Source organism: Muscardinus avellanarius, assembly GCF_963383645.1.
Source record: "Muscardinus avellanarius genome assembly, chromosome: 7".
Classification (NCBI taxonomy): Eukaryota; Metazoa; Chordata; class Mammalia; order Rodentia; family Gliridae; genus Muscardinus; species Muscardinus avellanarius.
Window position 1 is genome coordinate 89,184,663 of NC_137793.1, and position 27,072 is coordinate 89,211,734.

The window sequence follows — 27,072 nt, forward strand, 5'->3', positions numbered from 1 at the left end:
TAATCCCAGCAGCTCAGGAGGCTGAGGCAGGAGGATCCCAAGTTCCAGGTTGGCCTGAGTAAATTAGTGAAACCCTGTCTCAAAATAAAAAATAAGAGCTGGGCGTGGTGGCTCACGCTTGTAATCCCAGCATTTGGGAGGTTGAGACAGGAGGATCACAGTTCATGGACAGCCTCAAAGACTTAGTGAGGCCTTTTGAAACTCAGTGAGACTCTGTTTCAAAATAAAGAATAAAAAATAGGGCTGGGGGACGAATAGTTCGGAGGTAGAATGCCCCTGGATTCCATCCCCAGTACTGCAAAATAAATAAATAAATAAATAAATAAATAAATAAATAAATAAATAAATAGGCTGGGAATGTAACTAAGTGGTCAAGCACTCCTGGGTTCCATAGTCAGTACTGCAAAAAAAAAAAAATTTCTATCACTACAAGGGTCCCTTGTTTTGTCCTTTTATACTTTTATAGTCCTATCTAACTGCCTTCCTCCCCATCCTCTCCTTCTCACCGGGTAACCACTAATGTGTTCTCCATTTCTATAATGTTGCCATTTTAAGAACGTTGCTTAGCCGGGTGTGATGGTGGCACAAGCCTATAATCTCAGTACTTGAGAGGTGGAGACAGGAGGACCACAGGTTGTGGCCAACCTCAACAACTTAGTAAGAGCCTGTTTCAAAATAAAAAGTAAAATAGGTGTAGGGGTGTAGCTCAAAGATAAAATGCCCCTGCCCCAGTCCCACATACCCACACAAAAATAGAATGTTATATAAATATAATAATATAATATGCAACCTTTGATAATTGACTTTTTTACTCAACATAATTCTCTGGAGATTCATCAAGGCTGAAATATATGTCAACTGGATTACTGGTTTGTTTAACCATTCACCCACTAGAGGATATCTGGATTGTTTTCAGTTGAGGGCAGTTTTGATTAAAGCCACTAAAAACATTTATGTACTAATTGTGTGTGAACACATCTTCATTTCTCTAGGTTAAGTGCCCAGGAAAATAATTGCCTAGAGTTGCATGGTAGTTACAGGTTTAGTATTCTAAAGAAACTGCCAAATTCTTTTCCAGAGAGGCCGTACCATTTTGCATCCCACCACCAATGGAGGAACAATCCCATTTCGCCACTACTTCACCAGCATTTGGTGTTGTCAGTCTTTTCTACGGTGTTTGCCCTTCTGATATGTGTGTAGTGCTGTGATTTAATTTGCATTTCCCTAATGGCTTGTGGCTGGAGCATCTTCTCATGTGCTTATTTATGTGCCATCTGTATATCCTCTTCAGTGAAGTCTCTCCATTTATCTGTTTTCTAATTGGATTAGTTTTAACCATTGAGTTTTGTAAAGTTGTTTATATATTCTAAATATCAGCTTCTTGTAGGACATGCAGTTTGCAAACCTATTTTCTTATTTGCTTAATAAGGTCCTTCTCAAAACAGATGTTTTTAATTTTGATGAAGTCCAATTTATCTTTTTTTTTCTTTTATGGATTTTGCTTTTGGTGTCAAAGGTAAGACTAGTTTTCCTAGCACTGGATTCCACTAATTTTCTATTATGATTGTCTTTCTTAAAATCTTATAGTTTTAGGTCTTACATTTAAGTTCATGATTCTCTGTGTGTGTGTGTGTGTGTGTGTGTGTGTGTGTGTGTGTGTGTGTTTTACTGAGGATTGAACTCAGGGATGATCTACTTCTGATCTATATTCCCAGCCCTATTTTATTTTTGTTTTGAAACAGGATCTCATTAAGTTGTGGTACACTGGCCTTGAGCCTGCCATCCTCCTGTCTCAGCCTCCTAAGTACTGGAATTACAGACAAGCACCACCAAGCTTCACCTCAGCCCTTTTTATCGTATTTTGAGACAGGTTCAAGAGCCAGGGTGGCCTCCTGCCTCACCCTCCTGAGTAGCTGGTAATACAGGCGTGTGCCGCTGCACCTAGCCCATGAATCTTTTTGATTCGTCTTTTTTATAAAGTGCTTGGCATAACATAGGTGTTTAATACATAGTTATTAATTATTGTTCATTCAACAAATACATATTATTATCATTATTAATATTCAATTTAAATTTCAGTAAAAACTATTTAGAGGCCAAAATTCTGGTATCCTGAGGTTCTCTTAGTCTCAGAATAGCTATCATTGTCTCTGCAGTAAATGAACCGATAAATGTGCGCGCTGTTTAGGGAAAAATTGATTCCGAATGATAAAAATCTGATCTGTTAATACTCAGGAAAAGGGTGTCGGAGCCCCTAGAACAGCATTTCCTAAAGTAAGTTTCTTGGTACACTAGTCTCAAAAGGCACTTTTTAAAAGAGAGTTTGTCGCCGGGCGTGGTGGCGCACGCTTGTAGTCCCCGCGCTTGGGAGGCGGAGACAGGAGGATCGCGCAGGTTCGAAGCCAGCGGCGCTGGCGTAAGAGACCCTGTTTCAAAAATATAAAATAGGTCTGGGAGTGTAGCCCGGAGGAAGGAGGGCTTCCAGGAACCCCAGTACCACCAAAAAAAAAAAAAAAGATAAAAGAGAGTTTGTGGTCAAAACTATGGGCAAACACTATACCCCAATATAGTTTAAGAGAGTCAGAATATGTATTAACATGCTGAAGCATCTAAAAAGCCCTAAAGCAAATGTGCCCACTGAATTTACTTTAAACTAAAGCTTCCTAAATTAACTTATTCATAGAACCCACCTTCTATGAATACAGGATGCGTTCCACTTACAGTGACATCCCATGATAGCATTCCCAGGACTGTATTTTCTGAAGTGTATTTTGAAAAATACGACCAAATATTCTCAGAAAGACTACAGAATGACAGATCTTATAAAACCGTAGGATCTCTAAACTAGTCATCTGCAGCCTGGCGTGACGGGTGGCACATGCCTGTAATCCCAATACTTTCAAGGCTGACACGGGAGTATCACAGGTTTGAGACAACTTAGCCTCAGCAACTTAGTGAGAGTGTCAATGGGTTTGGGGTGTATCTAGGAGGTAGAACATACCTGGGTTCAATTCCCCAGTATAAAACAAACAACTAAAAAAAACCTAGATGTTTATGAGATGTGATCTGAGGAGCCTCATGGCACCCAAGGCTCAGGAAACTCACAAGGGCAAACTATTTCCCTAGCAGTACTAAGGAGTGTTTTGCTCGTCAAACTCATTCTCCCAGGAACTCACAGTGGAGGTGTTCAAAGCTTAAATAATGTGATATCACCGTCTATTGAATGCAGGAGCAGATAAGACAATTGAATTGTCATGTATTCAACCAGACACCAAAATGATTTACAAAAAAAAAGTAAATCAATGCCACTCTTGTCATTCAATTTTTTTTTTGTTGTTCCAAAATATGAGTTTAGCCGGGCGTGGTGGCACACGCTTGTAATCCCAGCTTTCAGGAGGCTGAGACAGGAGGATTCGGGTTCTCGGACAGTCTCAACTACTTAAGGAGGCCCTTTGCAACTCAGTGAGACACTGCTTTAAAATAAAGATAAAAAATAGGGGTGGGGGTGTAGCTCGAAGGTAAAAATGCCCATCCCTAGTACTGTACATATATATATATATATATATATATATATATATATATATCTTTTATTTTCACCAAAAGGTGTCAATGCATGCAATAGGCTTATTATTTATTTATTTATTTATTTATTTATTTATTTAGTGTGTGTGTGTGTGTGTGTGTGTGTGTAGTACTGGGGATTGAATGGGGTGGGGGGAGGCCCAACCTCCAAGTCACACAATTTATTTTTATTTTGAAACAGGATCTTGGTAAGTTGCTGAGGCTGGCTCTAACCTGCAATCCTCCTGTCTCAGCCTCTCAAGTACTAGGATTACAGGTGTGTACCACTACACCCAGCTTTACTCTTATTTTTAAACAAATAACTTAATTTTTTCACTTTTAATTTTAGTAGTGCAAGTAAAGTTAGATAGGATCCATCAAATTGAAATGTATTTGGGGTCCTCAATAACTTTTAAGAGTATAAAAGAATGTGAAACAAAAAAATTAAAACCGCTATTCTAAATCAATTTAGAGGGAAACTGAGGCTTGGTGGGCTGGTGATTTAACAAGAATAGGTCAAATTATAACTCAGATGCCGTGAATTTTGGTCCTAGGGACTAACTACAACTTAGTACTATGAGCTGGAAAATAAACAAAGAGCCTAAGATGCTTGACATGGCTAAGGAAATTGAAACCCAAAAGTGAGCTGTTATCCCACATTTATGCAGCACCATGAAATCTGTACCCAGAAGCACATGTGCAGAAGTGGGAGCTGAGCCAAGAAAAGTAAAACCGAGGCTGAGGAGCACACCATACCTGAGACCACGTGCGCACAGAGCCTAGTGAAAAACTGTTGGAAGGCTGCCCGGCGGAGAGCAAGTCCAGTGTTGAAATTTAAATGTGTAGTGTGTGTTACACACACCCGCCGGTATGTCTATATAAACAGAGTAGACTGGGGAGACTTTATATCACTTAGCAAACATTGGGTAGAATGACACTTTCATGCAGTGCTTTGTCTAATTAAAGTACAGTTATTCTTTGGTTGAGTGTGCCTCAATGAGGAACTCAGTGTGTCTGTGAAGAAGCAGGTGTGGGGACCCTGAGCAAGAAGGTACCTGTCCAGGCCAATGACAGGCTGGCAGAGGGAGGTGTGCAGCAGGCCCCTGCTGACTTAGCTCAGGGGTCCACTTCCTGGATGCCTGAGAAATCTTGCTTTGGTCAGAGTAAGATGAACTTAGGGTATCTGAGGGTGATACCCAGCCCATTTCAAAAATATCCCCAGGTACCCACCCTCTCATCTGTGGGCAGAGTGTCCCCTTTTTATAACAGGTAGACCAAAGGCATCTCTATATCCCAAACTATTGTCCCTTTGAACATCTTATAAGTAATTAAATTCTAACACTTGGGCTTTATTCTCTTTATTCATTTGGTTTGATGATTCTTTACAATAGCTAAGTCATAGCTGCTGATGGGAAAATTAAATAAATTTGTCCTATATGAATGGAAGGCTATGGGACACTGGACAGATACAGAATTTTAGCTGTGACATAAATACCAAGACCTGGCTTTATAAGGCCAAAGTTAGACTGTTTTTTTGTTTGGTTTGGTTTGGTTTGGTACTGGGGATGGAACCCAGGGGCATTCTACCTCTGAGCTACACCCCTAGTCCTATTTTTATTCTTTTTTTTTTTTTTGGTGGTGGTACTGGGGTTCCTGGAAGCCCTTCTACCTCCAGGCTACACTCCCAGACCTATTTTATATTTTTGAAAGAGTCTCTTACGCCAGTGCCGCTGGCTTTGAACCCGCGCGACCCTCCTGTCTCTGCCTCCCAAGCACGGGGATTACAAGCGTGCACCACCACGCCCGGCTATTCTTTTTCTTTTTTATTTATATTTATTTATTTATTTTGCAGTACTGGGGGTAGAACCCAGCAGCATTCTACCTCCACGCCCAGCCCTATTTTTTATTCTTTATTTTTGAAACCAGATCTCACTGAGTTGCAGAGGGCCTCACTAAGTAGCTGAGTCTGTCCACGAACCGCAATCCTCCAGTCTCAACCTCCCAAATGCTGGGATTACAAGCGAGCGCCACCACACCAGGCTTCAAAGGTAGGACTGTTGAGGGGGTAAGAGCAGGTACAGGACAGGGGAGCAAGGGAGTGGGTTTTAGCTTCAGTCCTAAAACTCCAAACTGGAAGGTAGAAAGCGTGGGGGCTGGATGAACACTAATGGTCCTCAGAGGAGAGAAGCGAGTGTCTCAGAGCTTCACATTCCCGAGCCCACCTGCCCGTGAGCTCCAAGCTAGGGATCCTGCTCACATTCTCGGGCTCACATCCTGACTGCTGCCATGAGTTTTTGGGTTACCTTCCCGGCCTCCCTTCCCTGGGTTCAAGCCTAGCCGAGTCTGCTCTTTCCCTACGTGCATCCCCCACGGCTGTCTCTGCACTGTCTCCACTGTAGATCCTCTCTCACCATCCCCCTGCTCCTGAATTCTAACCCAAATCTCATCCACCCTTTCTGGCTGTATTCCTTTCCTGTTGCTGCTATATAACAAATTACCACCAACTTTGTGGCTTAAAACCACACCAATTTATGCTCTTACAGGTCTGTAGGTTACAAGTCTGACACAAGTGAAATTGAGCTAAAATCAAGGTGTCTGCAGAGCTTCTACAAGTTCCAAGAAGAATTCATTGCCTTGCCTTTACCAGCATCGAAGGTCACCCACATTCCTTGCTTTGTGGTCTCCTTCCAACTCCCAAGCCAGCAACAGATCATCTCTCCAGCCCTGCTTCCAGGGTCACTTTGCTTTCTGCCTACAGCAAGAAGAGGGCTCATCTGATTAGACTGGGCCACCTGGATAATGCAAGATACTCTCCCTACCCCAAGGGCCTTAATTTAATCACGTCTGCAAAGTCCCTTTCACTACATAAGATATACTCACAGGCTCCAGGAATTAGGACGTGTATATTTGCAGAAAAGGCATGATTCTGCCCACCACACTAGCCCAGCTCAAGTAGCCCTTCTTCACCCTCAAAGCTTCCTCTCCACCATCTGCGGCTCCCCAGGCCTTTGGTCTAGATTTCTCATGGGCCTCTGAAGTCTTTCCCCAGCAAAGCTCTTACTGCCATGATCTGTAATTGTTGACTTGTCCTTTTTCCTTCAATAAACTTCAGGCTCTGTGACAGCATGGATAGATTTTTTTTTTTTTTTTTTTTTTTTTGTGGTACTGGGGTTCCTGGAAGCCCTTCTACCTCCGGACTACACTCCCAGACCTATTTTATATTTTTGAAACAGGGTCTCTTACGCCAGCGCGGCTGGCTTCGAACCTGCGCAATTCTCCTGTCTCCGCCTCCCAAGCGCGGGGATTACAAGCGTGCACCACCACGCCCGGCCTTGCATGGATAGAATTTGTCTTGTTCACTGATAAATCTCCAGCATGCAGTACAGTGCGTGGTACAAGGGTGCAAATAATAATAATTATAATAATAATAATAATAATAATAATAATAATAAATACTTTTGGAGGGATGGAAGCTCTTCTTTGACACATCACTTTCTCAGATGACGCCTCTTCCCTTCACATCTGCCCCTCTGCTGCCTGGGACCCCATCCCCATCTCCCAATTTGCCAGGCCCAGAACCTGCATGTAAGGTGGGTGGGGGCATCAGGCTGAGGGGGCCTTTGCGTGCACTGTCCACAGGCCCAGCCCAGCCCCTCACTGCCACTCCTCAGGTGTGTGTGCCTGTGCGTAGGGGTACAGGGGTACAGGCAGCGTTGGGAAAGTCCTCTGCAGCAGAGAATACACCTTTAGATTCCTAAAAAAACATTTTCGGACTTTAAATGAGGACAAAGCCCTAATCAAACTCTTTTTATCATTACTGTTGCTTAGAGTTTATCAAGTGCTTTCTTTTTAAAACAGCAAGATGGCACAGACGAGTATTATAACACAAGGAAGGTCCGAGCGCTGCGGTAGGGGTTCCACAGGCTACTCCAAGATCCTTCCCGGGTTTCTAGTTTGAAAGCCTGGTGTTCCCTTTTCTTCCTTGGTCGGGTTTGAGAAATGCCTGCCTCTCCCTAGCGCCGAAGCCTCCAAGCCAGGGCAAAGGCGGGTCTTGTTGCCCCGGCGATAGCGAGATTGTACTTGAGAGGCTGCTCCGGCAGCCAATAGAAGTTGGGTGGGGCGGGGCCAGCTGGGTCTGGTGCGGCTGCGGCGGGCTTGCAGGTTTGTGGATGCTGCCTTGGGGGAGGGGTGCGGGGGACTGCAGGGGCACTGGGGGTACCATACTCGCCCCAAATTCCTGAGCGCCGAGGGCACGGCCTTAGTCGTCGAATCGGGTCTCCCAGACTGTTGCACCTGGATTTCCTGTCGGGCCTGAGCGGGGAGGAGCTGCGGGGCAGCGAAGGCGGAGATGGCGTAGGGCGGTGGGACGCGGTTCGAGGGTCAGAGCTGGGCCTTGTCGTAGGATTTGGGGGCTCCTGGCCGCCGTATCCTCAGGAGGTGCCCCCTGATGAGTACACCTAGTGGTCCATAGAGAGGCGGAGACTTGGGGAAAGAGGGAAAGCCGCTATGGGCGGCCGGATTTGGGAGGCCCGAGATTCCCGCAGCCCAGCCCCCAGCCCCATCTCGGCGTCCTGGCAAGACTTAAGAGGCCGAGGCCGAGCTGGCTGACTCTGAGGTGGCCACTTTCCGCTTCTTCGACTTCATATATCTTTTTTTTTCCCTCCCAGGTGTCGGGTCTTGCTGGCTTAGCAAGCCCGATAAGCATGAAGCTCCTCTCTTTGGTGGCCTTGGTCGGGTGTTTGTTGGTGCCCCCAGCTCAAGCCAACAAGGTGAGGGAAGCCAGCAAGCCCGCTTACAGGGCTTCCCGGAGGGGGAGCTCTTCCTCGCCTGTGCACTGTACTTGGGGTGCCCTCTCAGCCTCAAGCGGCAGGCCCTTTAAGGGTGCAGAAGGGAAGACACTGCATGGTGTAGGTTCTGGATCAGACAGGAGCATGGTGGGATTCCTGCAAGAAAGTTTGTTTGGGGGAAATTATACTTGGGGGAAAATACTTTCTTCTGTCCTGGGTTAAATAGTAGCGGTCGGATCTACTTAAGGAGAATCAAGTGACATAGCCCTATAAAAGTGCTCTTGGCGTGTGAAGGCCTGTTCAGATGAGAGTTTCTGTTCTGAGAGGGACTCTCCTAAGTGATGGACTCGTGAGATAGCTCCCCATTTCTTAGGGGTAGAGGACCCTGAGCCAGGTTTGGGTTGAAGCAGTGGAATCTGAGATTTTGAAGATCACCCAGGTTGAGTCTCAGAGTTTGCTTCTGTACATTCCAGGAAATTGCTAAGTAGAGTAAAAATATACATGATAGTCTCTTACCTGTTCCAGAGGGGAAGAACTTTCAAAGGGGCATTTGAATATCCCAGGGGAATGGTCTGCCTTTTCTTGTTCACTGCCACCCTATTCTTTCCCCAAATCCTAACCTAGGAGGTTGGAGAAGTGATTCGATGGGAAGACTGGTCAACTGAACAGAAGGCACACCCAAGCATGGGACCCGGGGAGAGGACTATCATTCTGCCTGCTATGCACCTCCTGCAAGCACCCCTTCTAGGAGATGGCAGTCCTAGGCAGCTTTCTATAAGTGACATCTGCCACCTAGACAAGTTTACATCTTGAGGCCCCTGTGACGTAGCATCCGTCCTTGCTGAACTTGAGCATATATAATGGTCACTGTATGGAGTAGGGAACTAAAATTTGGCATCCTTGCTAGACTCTGAACCCAGCCAGGGATTCTGCCTTCCTGATATGTGCTTTTTCTTCCAGAGTTCTGAAGATATCCGGTGTAAATGCATTTGTCCTCCTTATAGAAACATCAGTGGGCACATTTACAACCAGAATGTGTCTCAGAAGGACTGGTAAGGCATTGCACACGGGCTGGCCGGAGCTGCTGCACTTAGTTGAACTCATGGGGGCTTACTAGAATTCTTAGAGGATAAACTTGCTCTCCTGTTTCTAGAGAAAGCCTTACAAAAGGATATTTAGTCTTTTGGAAAGAGGACCCAGATATCTTGAATTCCAACGGAGGGGCTCCTAGTTAAGGAACTAGATTTTGTTATTTTGCTTTGAATTTGGAACTTTATTGATATCTGCAAAATGGAAGCCAGGCTTGGTGGCACATGCCTATAATTCCAGTACTTGTGAGGCAGAGATAGGAGGATTGCAGGTTTGAGGCCTGTCTCAGCAATTTAGTGAGGCCCTCAACTTTAGTGAGACCCTGTTAAAATAAAGTAGGGCTGGGTGTAACTCAGCGGTAGAACGCCCCTGGGTTTAATTCCCAGTAACACACACGCGCACACGCGTGCACACAAAATGGAAGAGAATCTGGGAGAGGTAGATATTTTAACCACATACTGTACAACTTTCATTGCTTTTGCAAAGCTCTGTTGTTTCTGTTACTCTACGCTATTCTTATAGCAGATTTATCAAGGAAACAAAGTTGGTTTTCCCAGGGCCAGAGAAATCATTTAAATTATGCTTCTGGAGTCTTGCCACTTTGCTTTTGAAAAGGAAGGAATAACCAAGGATTCATTCAAATAGTGAAGACCAGCTTGTCGAAATGACTTTTCAGCACGTTGTCCTAGAAGTTTGAGGAACTGGAGCTAGCCTGAAGAGGAGAGGACTTGGGGTACTTGATGCTGACCAAGACGGGGAGAAGGCAGGCGAGCCATGGAGGTGGGACACGGGGGCTGCGGGCTAACGGGGATCAGGTGGGTTCAATGTGGTTTCTCGGTGTAGAATTGGGGCCAGTAGACCTTAGCCTCAGGGAAACAGAAACAGATGTGAGCATTATAAGGGGACACTTTTTTTTTTTTTTTTTTTGGTGGTACTAGGGATGGAACCCTTCTACCTCCGGGCTACACTCCCAGACCTATTTTACATTTTATTTTGAAATAGGGTCTCTTAAGCCAGCAAGGCTGGCTTCGAACCTGCGCGATCCTCCTGTCTCTGCCTCCCAAACGTAGGGATAAGTGTGCACCACCACGCCCAGCAAGGGGTCACTTCTAATGCAGGAAGCTGAGGCCTGGGGATTCCCTTCTCAGAGGAATCTGCACACACATTGAGTGAGGTCACAGTACGGGGTAATATCGAATGGGGGCCAGGTCAGTGAGGCCTCTGCTCAGTTGTCCTTAAGGTCATCAGGTAAGCTTTGAGAAAATAGATTCTCACTAGCACCCACCAAGATTCTGACTCAGCAAATAAAGAGGGGGAACAATGACCTTTTCTTAAAGTTCCTTACATACCTATTATACAGTAGATCTAGTTGAGGATTTTTTTGTGTGTGTGGTACCAAAGATTGACCCCATGGGCATTCTACCTCTGAAGTACACCCCCAGCCCTATCAATACGTGTGTGTGTGTGTGTGTGTGTGTGTGTGTGTGTGTGTGTATTTTTGAGGTACGGGGATGGAACCCGGGGTCATTCTACCTTCGAGCTATACCTCCAGCCCTATTTTTTATTCTTTATTTTGAAACAGGGTCTCACTGAGTTGCAAAGGGCCTCACTAAGTAGCTGAGGCTGTCTTCGAACCGCAATCCTCCTGTCTCTGCCTCCCAAATGCTAGGATTACAAGTGTGCGCCATCACACCCGGCTATCAATATATTTTTTATATTTTGAAATGGTGCCTCTCACCAGGCGTGGTGTCACACGATTGTAATCTCCAAGCTTGGAAGGCGGAGACAGGAGGATCCTGCAGGTTCAAAGCCAGCCTAGCTGGCTTAAGAGACCCTGTTTCCAAATAAAATATAAAATAGGTCTGGGAGTATAGCCCAGAGGTAGGTTTCCATCCCCAGTACCACCAAAAAAAAAAAAAAGAAGAAGAAAAATAGTGCCTTGCTAAGTTGTGGTGGGCCTCACTAGTTGCTAAGGCTGGCCATGAACCTGTGATCCTCCTGTCCCAGTTTCTCACACACTAGGATTATAGGCACGTGTCACCATGCATGGCTATCATTTGAAAATTTTAAAACTGGTTGAATTTTCATCTCTGAGACGGTCAGCCTGTAGTTTTCTAAGAGACAGTCTAGATGAATGCCCAGACTCTGGATCTTGACTTTTTGGCTTCCAAGTTTAACCTTGCCACTTGTGAGTTGTGTAACAGATTTATTTTTTTCTTTCATTTTTTTTTCGAGTACTGGAGATGGAACCCAAGGGCATTCTACCTCTGAGCTATACCCCCAGCCCTAGTTTTTTATTCTTTATTTTGAAACAGGGTCTCACTGAGTTGCAAAGGGCCTCACTAAGTAGCTGAGGCGGAGTCCGTGAACCATGATCCTCCTGTCTCAGCCTCCCAAATGCTGGGATAATAAGTGTGCGCTACCACGTCTGGCCTGACAAATTTTTTAATCTCCACTCTATGTTAATTTCTTATTAATAAAACTGACAATATTTTGTATGTGTGTATACATAGTCGTGCATACATATTAAGTATAATATTTTTTAAATATTATAGGCGATTTTATTTGTGCTACTATATAATTTTCAATTATAAAAAATACTATTTTTTATACTAATGACAAACACTAATATCTAACAAACTGAGAACAGAAGGTCAGAGGTCATTACATGGGCATAAACAATAACCTATAAACAATAAATTTATAAGCAATAAATAGATATTTTCATCATAATTCTTTTCCTGCTAAAGACATTTACATCTGTCATTCAGATTAGTCTTCATTTTGAAACAGGGTCTCACTAAGTTGCGGAGGGCCTTACTGAGTAGCTGAGGCTGGCTGCGAACCTGTGATCCTCCTGTCTCAGCCTCCCAAGTACTGGGATTACAAGTGTGCGCCACCATGCCTGGCAAATATGTTATGTTTTTAATCTGAATCTGAATGACAGATGTAATTGTCTTAAGTATAATATTTATTTATTTTTATTTATCTATTTATTTGGTACTCGGGATGGAACCCAGGAGCATTCTACCTCTAAGCTACACTCCCAGCCCTATTTTTTTATTCTTTAATTTGAAACAGGGACTCACTGAGCTAGAGGGCTCACTAAGTAGCTGAGGCTGACCATGGACCGCGATCCTCCTGTCTCAGCCTCCCGAATGCTGGGATTACAGGCATGCGCCACCATGCCCAGCTTAACTATAATATTTATAATGGTACCTGGCACATAGTAAGTGCTCTATAGATATTAGCTGATGTTATTATTATCCAAATATTATCCAGCCTTACAGAGGCCACACAGTCATCATCACACTTAAACCAAAGCCCTGGAAAATGGGCTCCTCCAAACTACTAGCTGTTTCCTCTGCTTCTGCTATCCTGAGAGTCACAAAGCCCTATAGTATAAAGGCCTGAGAGGGTTCCCAGTGATCTTAAATACTGTGGTTATAGTTCATAGAGCATCAGTAAAAACACCAATGGGCTCTCAAAAACAAAGACTGCATCTCATCCTCCATGCACAGCCCTGGCAGATCTTCGCAACATCATCTCTGTCCTGGGGATATGGTTTGGCCTGAGAACCCAAGTTTGGATGCCCACTGAGGACAGACTCCTGTCAACCTCTAGGGCTGTCATTGTTCTCTTCTTAGAAGTCAGAATTAGGGAGCTGCCTGAAGAAGTCTTTTATCAAGAACCTCAAGACAGGCTAGGCTTGGTGGTGTAATCTATAACCCCAGTACTTAGAAGACCGAGACAGGATCACAGGTTCAGGTCCACATCCTTAGCAACTTAACGAGACCCTGTTTCAAAATAAAAATTAGGCTGGGTGCGGTGGTGCACACTTGTAATCCCAGTACTTGGGAGGCTGAGACAGAAGGATCACAGGTTCGCAGCCAGCTCAGCAACTTAGTGAGGCCTTCCTTAACTCAGTGAGACCCTGTTTCAAAATAAAGAGTTAAAAATAGGGCTGGGGGTATATCTCAGAGGTAGAATGCCCCTGGGCTCAATCCCCAGTACCATAAAAAAATAAAAAGAACTAGGGATGTAACTCAGGTAGAATGCCCTGAGTTCAACCTCCAAAACCCAAACAAGGACCTCAAGACAGTTTCCTTAAGGGTGCTGGGTAGAAACTGAGGCTGGGAGGTAAGATTTCAGGATTCTAGGACTCAGCCATATTGGCCTGTTGGGAGTCAGCACATCCTTGCCTGGAGCCCCTTAGGGTTGGCAGGGTCTTGGCACTGATCCTAGCACCTCAGTGCTAGCGCCAAGATTGGAGATCATGTGATTGGATCTCCACATCTTCACTCTGGTGTCCATTGGTTCCTTCCCTTGATTGGGTAGGGTGAAGTCAGACTCTTTGGAGCTCAGTCCTGGGGTTTTAGGGCCAAGCCATTTGTGTTCCTGTGTTGCTGGTATTCTGCCATCTAGTGTTGAGAGTTTACAATTGCATCCCTATAAAAAAGGCAGAAACACCAACAATATTGCCCCTGTAGCGATATTGGGTCAGGCAAGGAGTTACCTTACAGACAGTTCCAAAGCAGGAAGAAGCTTATCGGCTGGCTAGTTCATTGCCTTTCAGGTTTGCGAAAATGCATGCAACCCTTCTTCAAACAAAATCTGCTATGGAAACACAAAATGTACAAACCATGAAATCAGAATTGCGCAGCGTTTCCTGATAGAGTTCAGTCTTCATTACAAGGGAGGAAACAGAGGCCCTGGGAAGGTAAATAAATGGCCCACAATCACAGAACTAGAAGAGCAGAAAACATAATCCAGCTTTTCATTCTCTTTAACCTTCTCCTCTTAACAGCCACTGATCAGCCATGGAGTCTTTTTATCACTGATCCCCAAAAGGCAAATGAAGACCCTCAGGAGAGCAAGAAAAGATTTAGGATTTCACTGATTCCCTGGAGAGCCAGAGAGAACAGAAATATTTCTACTCCTTATTGCCTCCCCACCACGCATATTTTTTAGCCTGTTTCCATGAAATTGAGGGTCTCGGGTTGGCCCTTTTTGCTGCCTGGACCCTACCCTTTGGCTTGGTGGGGGATCCACACATCCCACGGTGGGACCTGAGCAGCCTTCCAGACCAGGACCCCACGAGGCGCAGGAAAGGGAGGAACCAGGTTCCCAAGAGACTAGTCGAGACTTGCTAGCAAAGGAAAGTTTTGATGTTCCTCTGGACCAGTTGAAACTGGCCTTGTGCCCCAGGAGAGGGAGCGTGCAGGGCCAGAAGGTGGTGCCCCAGGGTACAGCAGGGAGACCAACCTGTTCCTGCAGAAGGGAATATTGTCAGAGCTGCCACCCAAAGACAGAACTGGGATCATCAGGGGTTTAGATGGACCCATGTGTACCACACAGTGGACTTGTGGGACATCCCACTGCTATTTCTACATAAGATCTTCCCATTACACTCCCTTGATGCTGCCGGAAACCCAGCCTGTGGGCTCAGAGGATAGGCCTGCTGTCTTAAGGGCTATACCTGACAGTTGCGGGACTCCCTTCAGAGCACAAGAGCCCTTTAAAGGTCACTGCTACAAATGCAGGATCTCACAGACGAAAGGACAGTCCAGGGACCAGACAGTGGCAGTCAAGACAAGCAGGCCCGGCTGCCCACCGCAGCATGATGTCTGGTTCACCTCTGTGAACCCCTTGACAGGTTTTGTTTAGTTTCCTCCCAGTGGTGATGTTTCTGTAGGGTCTCTTGCTTGTCCAGTGCAGTCTATGAACGAAGCAAATCCAGAACGTGCCGATCTGAGGAAGACTGGGAAGGAGGGGCTGAGTACAGAGCCAGGCTCGCACTCAGGCCCCTCCGAGGCTGAGGCGGCTGCCAGGTTGTTGGGGCCCAGGGTCTGCATCAGGGTCCTGGCCTCACGCTGCGGTGGGGGGCCATCCTGAGCCTGCTTCCGCTTTTGAAGTGTGATGCGTACTATCGGCAGCTCCCCTTACTCAGGAGCACTGCGCGGTGACTGGGATACGTGGGCTTGCTCTTAGCACATGTATACGTTTGCCAGCCCCTAGCTCACTGAGCCCTCCTCTGGCCAGTACCATGCTGGACACAGGGAATATAAAGATGGGTAAGACACGACCCCTCTCTTCAAAGGACTTCACATCCACCAGCAAAACAGTACAAACAGAGATAGGATTACAGCATGGTGTGGTTGGGACCATGGTTGAGATGAACCTGGGGCGTTTGTGGGGGTGAGCAAAGATCATACCTTTGAGCTGAAACCTCAGAGGGGGAGGGGAGGAGGGCAGAACACAGGTTCCTGGTGGAGTGTGGGCGTGGCTCCTGCAGAGAGAGTCCAGCGGTCAGCCTGGCTAGAAGGATATGGAGAGGCAGGGATGGGGCTGGCAGGTAGGTCCATGGAGTGAGGTGACGGGTACTGGAGGGGCAGTTTAGCCCTTGCTGTGAAGGTGTCTGGTCTTGAGACGCTCAGCAGGTGACATGCTAGGAGTTCCATTTTGGTCCAGTCGTTTGGCTGCCATTCAAAAGTCATATCGGGCAGGGCCACGGTAGGAGGCGGGAGAGCAGTGGGGGCTCGGTCAGTTGTCAAGGGAGATGATGAGGGCTACAGCTGAGACCACAGGGGGATGATGGGGAAAGATGGACTTCAGACATTTTTAGGGAAGTAAGATCGCTGGCATCTGGTAGCTTCCCAGGTGAAAGGAAGAGTGGTGTCCAGGATGACCACCGGGATCTGATCTGGTCAGCAGAGTGGGTGCTGGAGGTGTCCCCTCTGCCATTGGAAACACAGATCATGGAGCCAGGGTGCTGGACTGGGGCCTTGGGGGCAGAGAGTACACAGAATCAGGTGTAGAATTTGTGGCCCCAATGGGATTCTCAAATGCTAAGTCCTGTGGTTGCTGGAGATGGCGTCTGGCATGGGGAAAGACTCCAGTCTAAGACGCATCGGCTTCTGAGTAGAAATCTTTGGGACAGAGTAGGTGCCCAGGGAGAGGGCAGCATGAGAGCGGAGGGCACTTGGGGGCAGGGCTCTGGGGAGCGTTGATGGACACGGTGTTGGCACCGAAGGTACAGTTAGGAGAGCTGGTCATGGTGGGCGTGGGCCGAGGGCTGGGAAAGGAATTCTGCTGGCTGGCCGCTCACAAGCCCTCTGCCCTTCTTGGGAGCACCCTTCACCTAGGCCACCTCCCCAGCTCCTCTGGCTGCCCACTTCTGGCCCTCCATGCCCTGTGCCCACGACCCCTGTCTGTGTTGCAGCAACTGCCTGCACGTGGTGGAGCCCATGCCGGTGCCTGGCCACGACGTGGAAGCCTACTGCTTGCTATGTGAGTGCAAGTACGAGGAGCGCAGCACCACCACCATCAAGGTACCACGGGCCCCAAACACCACCCCATCCAGCCTTTGCTTTATTCTAGAACATCCTTAGTGGCAGGTGCAACTGCCTTCCTAGACCCTAGTACAGACACAGGCGCTGGCTCTCTTCTCTAACATCTTTCCAGTGGCTCCTTTATGGTGACAGAGCCCTGGAGGAGGCTTGAGGCACCTTCTTTCTCCCCCTTTCTTTCCAGTTTGTCCCTTCTGTTTTCTTCTTCCATTCACTCAGTGCATCTCTTGGGTGCCTGCCGTGTTCCAGGCATCCTGCATGTTGCTGGGAGTAGAGTGAGCCTGCCCTCCAGAGCTTACGGTTTCATCAAACCAAACGAGCCTTCGAGCTATGGACCAGGGTGGGGTGTTGGGGGCCGGCACCTGAGCCTTTTGCTTTTTCCTAAGACTTGTTCCCAGAGATGATTTGGGTGAATTCAGGTGAGAAATAATAGACCTCACATGTGCCCTCCGTAGGGCATGAGGAAGGACACCCAAGGCACGGTCCCTGTCCATTCCTTTGGCACCAGGCAGGACTCAGCCTGGCTGCCTCTTAGAGTGACCATGAAGCCACCCTTCCTGTATGAGTCTTTTTCCTGCTTGTCCTCTGATGAGTATGGAAATAGCATCAGAAAGTAATCTTATGAGTTTAAAGACACTGCTGAGTCCTCACTGGCTCCTGCTGTTGAGGGGCATTTGTGAAGACCTTCACACCGTCTCTCGCCACTGCTCCAGGACTCCAGGATGGACACCACAGGTAGACAGCAGCTATGCACTTCCTCTGGTCATCCCCCTGCCAGACTGCACACCTTTCCTCCTCCTGCCCAGGGCCTGGGTCTCGCCCTCATGGAAGGGTCTTTCCATCTCTGAACTTGCTCCAGTGGGGACCTACTCTGGGGAACTAGATATCCCGAGACCTTCATGTCAGAGCCAGGGGTCTCCTGTCCTGTCTGTTAGGGAAAGGAGCTCCTGGCATGTGCATCAGACACCACCAACTCCTCACATTCCCCTCCAGTCCTTCCACGAAGGCTCCCACCCTTTAGTCCCATCTTAGACTGCCCCAAAAGATCTGATTTTTTCCCCCTTGTGGAAGGAGGCTGGCACACTGGTGCCCCAATCCAGGAGGCTGTTGGATTAAGCTGGGCACCAAATTTGAAATTCCTGAGATACCCTTTTTGTGTGTGCGTGTGTGTGGTACTGGGGATTGAACCCAGGGACATTCTACCTCTGAGCTATACCCTCAGCCTCATTTATTTATTTATTCATTTAGTTAGTCAGTTAGTTAGTTTTAAACTCTCTGTCATAGTCAAGGTAGTCAGGGCTGAGATCAGAAGCAAGTGGTGCCCAGGCATGTCGAGAAAGCATCTGAGATGGTCAGCGATGCTGGCTTCAAGGTACACTTGTACCATTTTCTAGCCTTGGGATCTCAGGTGAAGTATTTAGCCTTGTGATTCTCAGTAAGGTGATTATTAACCCCCCAGGGCAGAGTCCAAGATAAGTAAAGATGCCTTTGTGGTCCCAGTAACCAAGGAGTATTACTGGCATCATTGCAGATACCATGGGTGCTAAGTGTCAGAGGGTGTCCAGTGCACCCACAGTGAAGAACACTGAGGTAGCATCCTTGAACCCTTCCCCTGTAACACATGACTCTGGCTTGTGAGGCTCTGGATGTAAAAGGTTGGTACAGCTGTCACCCTTCATGGCCTTCCCCTGCCCTCAGGGTGCTGTTGGGAGGGTACACTGGCCTCAGGCCTCAGCGACACAGCCTCTCTGCACAGTGGCGTCCGTGAGTGGGCCCGTGCACCCCTGCCCCTTCGCTCCACCCTATACTCGCCGTGTGTTGTGAGCTTGTGCAGACAGGTTTATGACCCCCTTGGCCTCCGCCTCCAGCCTCTCCACCAGCTGGCTCTTGCTCTTGCTTAGCGTCTGATGAATTTCCAGCCTTTGTATAGACTCTTCCTCAGTCCCGGCCTCACCCCTAGGAGCCTCTTAGGCATCGGGCTCCAGACTTCATCCTTCCTCATCCATCTGCTTCCTTTGTGCCTGCCGGAGCACTCACTGTATGTGACTCCCTCAGCGAGGACAGAGTCGGTCAGGCCTCCTATGCGGCCATCCTTTTCCCTTCCTGGCGCTCCTGTCCTCCTGGCCCTTCGTGGTGTGGCACTGGGGGAGTCGCTGGCAGCTAAACACAGATGGCGCATGACCAGGAAGGGGTTTCTTCCTGGCCTGGAGGTTGGCTCACAGGACAAGCTGGGTCTCTTCCCTAGGTCATCATCGTCATCTACCTGTCCGTGGTGGGGGCCCTCTTGCTCTACATGGCCTTCCTGATGCTGGTGGACCCTCTGATTCGAAAGCCGGATGCTTACACTGAACAACTGCACAACGAGGAGGAGAACGAGGTAACTGGGACCCTGGGCCTGCAGCACGCACATCCCCAGGCCAGACTCAGAAGTGCATCGCCCACGGCTGGTGGGACCCGTGTCCCCCTCCCCACCGCTTCCCAGTGCTCCAAGTTGCTCTTCTCCCACCCAGTTTCCTGCATGTCACTCAGACAAAGCTGGAAACTACCACTTGCCCTTCCAGATGAAGCAGGAGATGGCCCCGAATGTGCCTGAGCCATGGCACCAAGCCGCCTCCGTGTACAAGGCAGGGGAGCCATACCTCGCTGTCACACTCTGTTTCTAGGCCCTGGGAAAATGAACCAGCCAGGGCCTACGAGTCACACGAAGATACTCATAACAGCCTGTTCGCTCCTGCATTGGTGACAATCAGTGGTGGACACGGAGGCAGCAGGTTCATTCTTTTGTTCAAGGATTCCATGAACACCCATGGGGCATTTGCTCAGTGCAGAGCTTAGTCCTGGACCACAGGGCAGAGATAGGAACCCAGGAGCCAGAGGAGCGCAGGGGTGGAGGTTTCGAGCATCACCGTGCACGTGTGAGGAATCTGAGCATCCAAGGGTAGGGTGGGGTAGGCACCTAGTAGGCGGATCTGTGGGGTCTTTACTTCACACGCAGCCTGCAAACCTGTCTATGGGGCAGGCTGTGTCCCTGAGCTGTCCCTCGGGCCTCACTGTTAGGAGGTCCTTCTGTCAGTGGAGTGAGTGAAGGAATTCACAGGTCTAAAGGAGCACCTGGCAGAGGAGCACCCCGGTCTGTCCTGGGAGAGTTAGTTGAAGAACCTGGGACGTGTGTCGTTTAAAGAAAAAAACTCGATTCAGGGAAGGAGTTTAACATGGTGGTTTAAGAAGGTGTCTTCTCACAGACGGCACAGTCTAGTGATGGAAGGGGTGGGTTTTCTTAGGAGATGAGCTGTGTGTCACTAGAGGTAACTGGGCCTGGGCAGGGCTGCCCTAGTTCAGGGCTCTTTGAATCCTGGATTGGAGGCAGGAAAGGGCAGATTCCCCACCAAAAAAGAAGATCCATGTGCTTAGGTTTGCTTGAAGCTACTCAGGTGGTGTGGGTCTGGGCCAGGCAGGGAAGGGAGGAAGCCTGGCTGCGCCCGCCGGCCCTTCCTCTTCCCTGGGTATGTGCCTGGACTGTTCCCAGTCTGTCTCCAACCTCCTGCGGGCATGAGTCTGGCCAGAGGTGGAGCAGAGGCAGGGAGCCTCGCCCCCTGGCGCTGGGGCCCGGGAGGTGGTGGCGCTGGCAGTTGGGTGGTCTGTGTTCGAGAGGAAGGCTTGTATGCCTACCCAGTTATTAATGTAGAGTAATAGCAGCTCTGATAGGGGAGGAGCATCTCTAATAAACACTCCACGATTAGGGGGAATGTGGTAATTGTAGTCCTGGCCGGGGAGTAATTGAGAGATCCAGCCGATGATTACATGGCCCAGGCTACGATCTCCCTGGAATGTGTGGCTCTTGGGCACGGCCTTGCTGTGTCTCCTGCCACCCTAGATATGGAGCCAGAGGAAGGGCAGCTTGCCATCTCTGTCTGAGCCCAGGCCTCTCTCCTGCAAGAGAATGGAGTACTCCCCACCTGGAATCTCTGTGGGGGGATCTAGGGAAAAGGAGTGGTTAGATTTGGTCTGTCTAGTTCCTGGGATGTTTCCTGGGTCCAGGTTTGGCTCGGCAGGAAGCAGGGCTCTCAAAGAAGGGGCGCCGTCCAGTTGCACACAAGGGGTGCTTCTGGGGCTTTGGCCCTCAGGCGGCACTCAGCCAGCGCCGGTGAGCCCATGCCCCCCATCTGTGGAGGAGAGATCCACCCCGAACAGACAGGATAACACCTCACCTCCCACCCTAAGATTCAGAAGGGCTATAAAAAGTTGTGCGAGTCTGTTGACCTGTTCTTCCCTTATGTACGTCCTGGGCAGATGGCTCCCTTAGAGTGAGTAAGGGTGTGCCCTCTGGTCCCGTGGTTTGGCACCCCCACCCCACCTCCTGTGATTCTGCATGGTGTTCAGGTTGTAGATGCTTGAGGTTCCGGCCCTCCAGGGGTCCTCACCTGCTGTATTCAGAAATTCTGCAGGTGGTGTTGTGTTGAGATGTACTGGCCTTATGGCTGCCCACAGGGACTTAAGCCTCAAGACAGCCCACACCAGGGGACAGGCGAGGAAGCTGGGTGCTTGGGGAGGGTCCTCTTCACTGGGCAGGGACAGGGATTTGCCCTGGCAGAGGGGACTCTCAGCCGGCTCGGGTGGGTGGGAGGGCAGGTGCTAGCCTGCTGCAGGAGGATGGATGGGGCACCTGGCTGCCTCCCCTGAGGTCCATCTTTACAGAGACCTGACAACCCTAGCCTGGAAGTGAAGGAAGTCTACTGCCCCTTCCCCTGACAATGGGAAAGGGAAGTGGGACTGGGGACCAGGGAAGGAGGTCCCAAGGCCCCCTCTGAGCAGTGACGAAGCCAGGGCCGTCACCGTGAGTCTGGGCCTGTTAGTGTTTTGGGGCATGTGTCCCTAAAACAGAGATTTTAAGAAAGATTAGGCCTCCCCCGGACTGGAGGGCTTAGCTTTCACACCAAGAGGAAGAAAGTGGGGACATGGCCTCTCAGGGTTCCCTGAGAAGTCACCTCGGCCTGTACAGCTCGGTGGCCTTAGGTGAGAGCTGCAGATTGGAGCATTTCTCAGGGTGGGGACCACTGTGCTCCATCCCCTCAATTGCTGTTGCCAGGAGCTCTCCTGCCGGGGGGCTAGAGGACGGAGAGGAAGGGGCCGCCTCCCCCAGCTCACCCGAGTCCGTGGAGGGAGATGAAAGCCTGTCACGCTCCCTTTGAAAGTACTGGCGGAGCCTCAGTGGGCCTGATTGCCGGCGCTGCCTCTCCTGGGATTCCAGCAGCATTAGGCCTAATCCCTGGGCTCAGACGCCCTTTGAAAGGAGGAAGCCAGCATGTTTGCTGGGACAGAAACAGCAACAGAGCTGTTTTAGATGTACGGGTCTGGCCCTCTTTGAAGAGAGAGAAACAAGGCTTTTTCTGAGGCCTCGTGTCTCTGCTGTGCACAGCCTGCGCCCTGAGCTTCGACAGGGTCTTCAAAGTTCTTACCCTCCTCGGGCAGTGGGTATAATTCTGGGCCCCCTGAGGGAGAGGGGTGTGCTGGGGAGTCAAGGAAAGGTGGGGAGGATTCTGGGAACTGGGAACATGTAAGGTCCAAGAGAGGAGAAATAGGGATTGAGGAGTGGTCTCTGTCCTTTCCGAGGCTGGGTAGGCAGCTATGTGCTGAGGACCCGGGCCCTGGGGAGTTGACGGTGCATCATGGAGAAGACACCTGCGGTATCTTCCCAGGACAGAAGAAGGTGCACCATCCAACAGACATTTCTAGAAAATTCATTAGGGGCAGTACGGCACGGCGGCACTGTGAATCATGGTCCCAGGTTGGTGTCCCAGCCCGGCCACTTACAGGCCTTGGCTCTGGCCTCACGGTATAGTTTTCTATCTCTGGAGTAGACATAGTAGTTCTTGGCTCAACATTGTTATTTTGCTCGTGTGCACGGAGCTTGGCAGTTGTTCATTCATCCTTAAGGATGAGGTATTTCAATTGTAAGTAGAATCAGGATTGTGGAGGGTGCGGGGACCACATGTACGAGGCCTGGAGCGACGCAGCCACCGCGGGTAGAGAAGGGCGCGGGCCTGGCGCAGAGGGCCATGGCTGCTGCACTCAGAAGCCGTTGACTTGTGAGTAGCTGGGTCACCCACGCAGGTGTTGGTGCAGGGAGGTGCAGGATTTGGTCTGTTGGAGGAAGGTGACCCAGGAAAAGGATGCTGAGGTCAGGGAGAGCATCACAACAGAGAGATGCAAGAGGGTTTGGCCACAGTAGGAAGGATTTGGGTTAAACTTGGAAAACGCGGGAAGACTGTAGTCACCTTGCCAAAGGGCATGACACGGGGCTGTTCCTCACTGTCTGGCTGCTGTGTCCAGGACTAGGGGCAGGGAGCCGGAGAGAGGGCAAGTCTCGCGCCTCCACCTTCATCAGAGACCAGGCCCAGGCCAGTACCATGGCCTTAGAGGGTCCACCTGGGGCATCGTGACAAGCGCAGGTAGCGGATCAGCTCAGGCTCAAACGCGTGACTCTGGGGTCCTCCCAGCCTGGAGAGGCACCCCTTGACGTCCCCATGCCTGGCTCCTGTGCGGGTGCTTTGTTCTTGCCCTCACCCTCGGGGAGACCCCAGCCCACTTCTCTGGTTGTCCATGTCGACCCTTCTTAGGGGAAGCAAGCACAGAAGGATGCACTTGAGTCCAGGGATGGCACTCAGACATGTGCAGACACGGATGCCGAGTCCTGGGATGGCACTCAGACATATGCAGACACGGATGCCATCCCGACTCGGCGCCTGACCACCGCGTGGCCGTGGGATCAAGAGGACTCCTCCAGAGCCTCAGTCCTCTCATCCACAGAGCCGTGCGCCTGGGAGAGGGTGACGCGCCTGGCAGTTGCCTGCGCGGGGTGCTGCTGGCCACAGTCACCCTAGTCTGGCCCCTTGAAGACTTGCGGGGGACCCATCCCTACCCACTCTCTTTCCTCGAGGGCTCCATCGCTCTCTCTCCTGACTGCCCACTGCTTCCACCGCCATTGCTACTGCAGAGCAGGCACGGGTGGGCTCTGGGCTGTCTAGAGAACAAATGTGGAGTCTTAATCAGACTATTAGTGGGAACACGGAGCCTCTCAGAGTGCTTTCCCCACTTAGGAGATGAAGGGCTAACACGGTGCTGTGGTGCCGCGGTGAATGGCCGCATGTTCCCTTAATGCTGTCTCCTCGCCTCTCCTCGGCTTCCAACCCCAGGCCCGACCAGAGCACCCCAGCCCCAGCCTCCCAGCCACGCGCCCCTCACCATGAGAAACCGGCCTCACAAGGAGTGAGACTGGGAGGCGGTTAGAAGAAAAGCCCCTCCAGCCCCTGGAGCCAGGGTGGCTCAGTCCTGGCGACCCCACAACCTCCCGGGCAGTGGGTGCTCAGTGCCCACTTCATCACGCAGTCACAGAGGCGGGACTGGGCTGGGGCGTCGGCAGTGTGGACCACTTGGGGTACAGTGGATCTGGGGAGGAGCAGAGTTGGGGCTGGTGCAGCGACCACTGCTCGCAGGAAGCCCCCCCCCCCCAGCAGGCTTCCCGCTCTCTACCCGCCCTCTACCTAACTGGGTCCCAGAACTGATAGCTCTGAGGTTGATCGTTGTTAGGATCAGCACTGCCAAAGGCTTCACACCCTTTGTCTAAGAAGCTGCGTAGGGAAATGGTATTAGGAATCAGGTCACTTGCCTGGGGTCACATATCTGGTAGGGGTCAGAGCCAAGAAGCGAAGCAAAGCCAGGTTTTTTGATTCCAGAGCCTTCCTGACCACTGGGCTACGCCTCCAGGGGAGACAGAAAGGAAACGTCTCGTGAGCTGCTGTCATGTGGCTGCAGCTTCCTGGGTGCTCCACATGTATGACTCAGCCATCCTGGACTGTCGGCCATGGGCCAGTTAGGTCAGGAAATGGGTTCTGGGAGTTATAGCTAGGGCTTTTAAGAACTGAACAGAACAGCCGGAATACGGAAATGCATCGTGCTAAGTACCGCTTTGTGAAACTTTTTCCTCTGCTGAGAGTGTATGTACACCCTAGATCGTCAGGTAAACGTCACTTGTGCTGCCAGTACAGCGGGAAAGTCTCAAGAACGATTTGTTATATTGAGGCTTTGAGAGAGAAAGCGGCCCGTCGGGGACAGAGCTGCCAAGTGGCTGAGGCCATGCTGCCTCCTGCCCTGCACTGTGGTTCCAGCTGTGAAATAGACAGAGGGGAATCTGAGGCCAGAAGGGCAGGTGGCCCCTGGCCTTGGCACTTGAAGTCCTAACTCCAAGCCCCATTCACCTGTTGCCTGATTCAGCCAACAGCTGCCAGTCAGGTGTTACCTTAGCCCCGCTGAGCCTGGCAGAGGAAGCCTTGCTCAGAGTCCTGGTCTGGGGCAGTGTCTGTCTCTAAGTCACCTTAGATGAATACGTGCAAGTAGATTTCTCAGCACTGCGGCAAGGATGACGAACCCCCTTCCGCTCCTTCTCTAACCAACCACTCTGCGCTGCCAGCCCGTGTCTGCCTCCCCCTTCCCTCAGCACCGCTTCTTGGCCTGGCAGCTGTGTGGCGACAGAAGCCGTGCCAGCTCGGGGCATTAGAAGCAAAGTTGCATTTACTGGGCGGCCCTGGGCTTAGAGGGGCGCACTAATCCCTTAAGAGATGTATGGCAGGAGATGAGAGGCAGGGAGAGCTGGGGAGGAAATCCCCACAGGCTGTGGGCCTGGCCCTGGGCTCTAATTCCTCCCAAAGATCAGGTTCAGGTCCTGCAGGAAATGCACGGGCTCCGGAGCTTCAGAGGCAGAGAAGTGGTAATTAGGTGAGGACGCTTTTGACGACAGAAACAGGTCTGAGAGCAGAGGGGCAGGGGGAGCACTGGGAGGCAGGAAGGGGCTGCGCTGTCCCGGGCTCTCAAAGCAGGGATGGTTCAGAGCAGGCCTGGGAATGGGAATGCTGAGTTTAAGCCCCAAATTTCCATCCCTGCCCGACTCTCTGAGTGATGTCACGCCCCCTTTCCCAGGGAAGGTAAGCTCATGGGCTGTGTCCCCTCACCCATCAGAGCAGATCCTGAAATTCCCCATAGGCCCTTCCTGCCACTGGAGCAGGTGAGCTGCCATCTCAGGGCAGCCAGCCTCTGAGCGAGGGGCAGGGCCGGGGAGCTGTTTGGTGTCATACCAGCCCTGGGGCTCAGGGGTGCATGGTCACTGAGGTCTCAAAGCCAACTCCTGGTATTCTTCTTAGATAGCAACAGGCCTGTGAGGTTCCAGAGGAACCTGATTTGATCTAGCCATGGTGGAGCCATGGGGGCCCCAAAACATATTCTTCCTGCCCTGTCCTGCAGATCTTCCAGATGCCAAGGCTTCCGGCAGGGCAGAAACACTGTGTTAGGCTCTGCAGACAAGGACAGGTCCTGAAGGAGCACACAGCTTCACAGCTGCTCCTGGTGCCTTTGTTCCATGTCAGACTTTCCAGAGCCAGGGCCCCTGACCTCTGCGGAGCACCAGCTCACACCATCTCTTTCTTCCCACCACAGGATGCCCGCTCCTTGGCAGCAGCCGCTGCGTCCCTCGGGGGACCCCGCGCAAACACCGTCCTGGAGCGTGTAGAAGGCGCCCAGCAGCGGTGGAAGCTGCAGGTGCAGGAGCAGCGGAAGACAGTCTTCGATCGGCACAAGATGCTCAGCTAGGCCGGCCAGTGCCGCTGGCTCGAGGACCCAGGCCATGGCTGTAGCTTCCAGGGCTGGAAAGGGTTAGGGGGCCACTTCTCCTCTGCCTCAATGCCAGTCCTCCCTGGGTCTTCCCTTTAGAAGTCCATGGCATTATTCCTTCTCTTCCCTTTCTTTAGAAACATACTCGACTGTTTTAATTAGGGAATAGGATGGGGTTTCTAATCCTAATGTCTCCTTAGGGGCAGAGGGGAAGGAGAAGACAGGTTAAAAAAAAAAAAAAACGGAGACATTGAGGTGGCTTCAGGGTTGGGTGAACTCTATCTTCTTGCCCCACCTTGGCTGCCTCTTCCAGCTCCACATCTTGCAGATTCTGTTACCCTTTGCAAGAGAGAGCTGGGTCATAAGCACTCAGTGCTGGGGAGGAAGCATGGCCCAGCATTCAGCATGTGCTCCTGTCTGCTGTGGCTCTCCCCCCACTCCCTCCCAGCCCCAGTACCTCGGCCCCAGCTTGGCCTGGCTCCAGCCCTCAGGAACAGCGCCGATGGGAGAAGTGGTGCCGTGGAGTCCACGTGGTCTTCGGCGTGCACCTGGGAGTTGGTCCCTTCTCCCTGGGCTCCTCGCCCCGGTGCTTGGCTACTCCACGCATCCGCCTTGCTCCGCCGCCT

General features: G+C 50.4%; 1 protein-coding gene across 1 annotated transcript; it reads left to right on the plus strand.

Moving 5' to 3' along the window:
• Positions 1 to 8,264: 8,264 nt before the first annotated feature.
• TMEM9 (transmembrane protein 9) lies at positions 8,265 to 26,425 on the plus strand (the record flags this gene model as incomplete). The annotated part of the gene is made up of 5 exons (XM_080698522.1): positions 8,265 to 8,330; positions 9,309 to 9,400; positions 16,660 to 16,768; positions 19,032 to 19,163; positions 26,273 to 26,425. The coding sequence occupies 5 exons, from the start codon at positions 8,265 to 8,267 to the stop codon at positions 26,423 to 26,425; spliced, it is 552 nt and encodes a 183-aa protein (XP_080554648.1).
• Between the last annotated feature and the right edge of the window lie 647 nt (positions 26,426 to 27,072).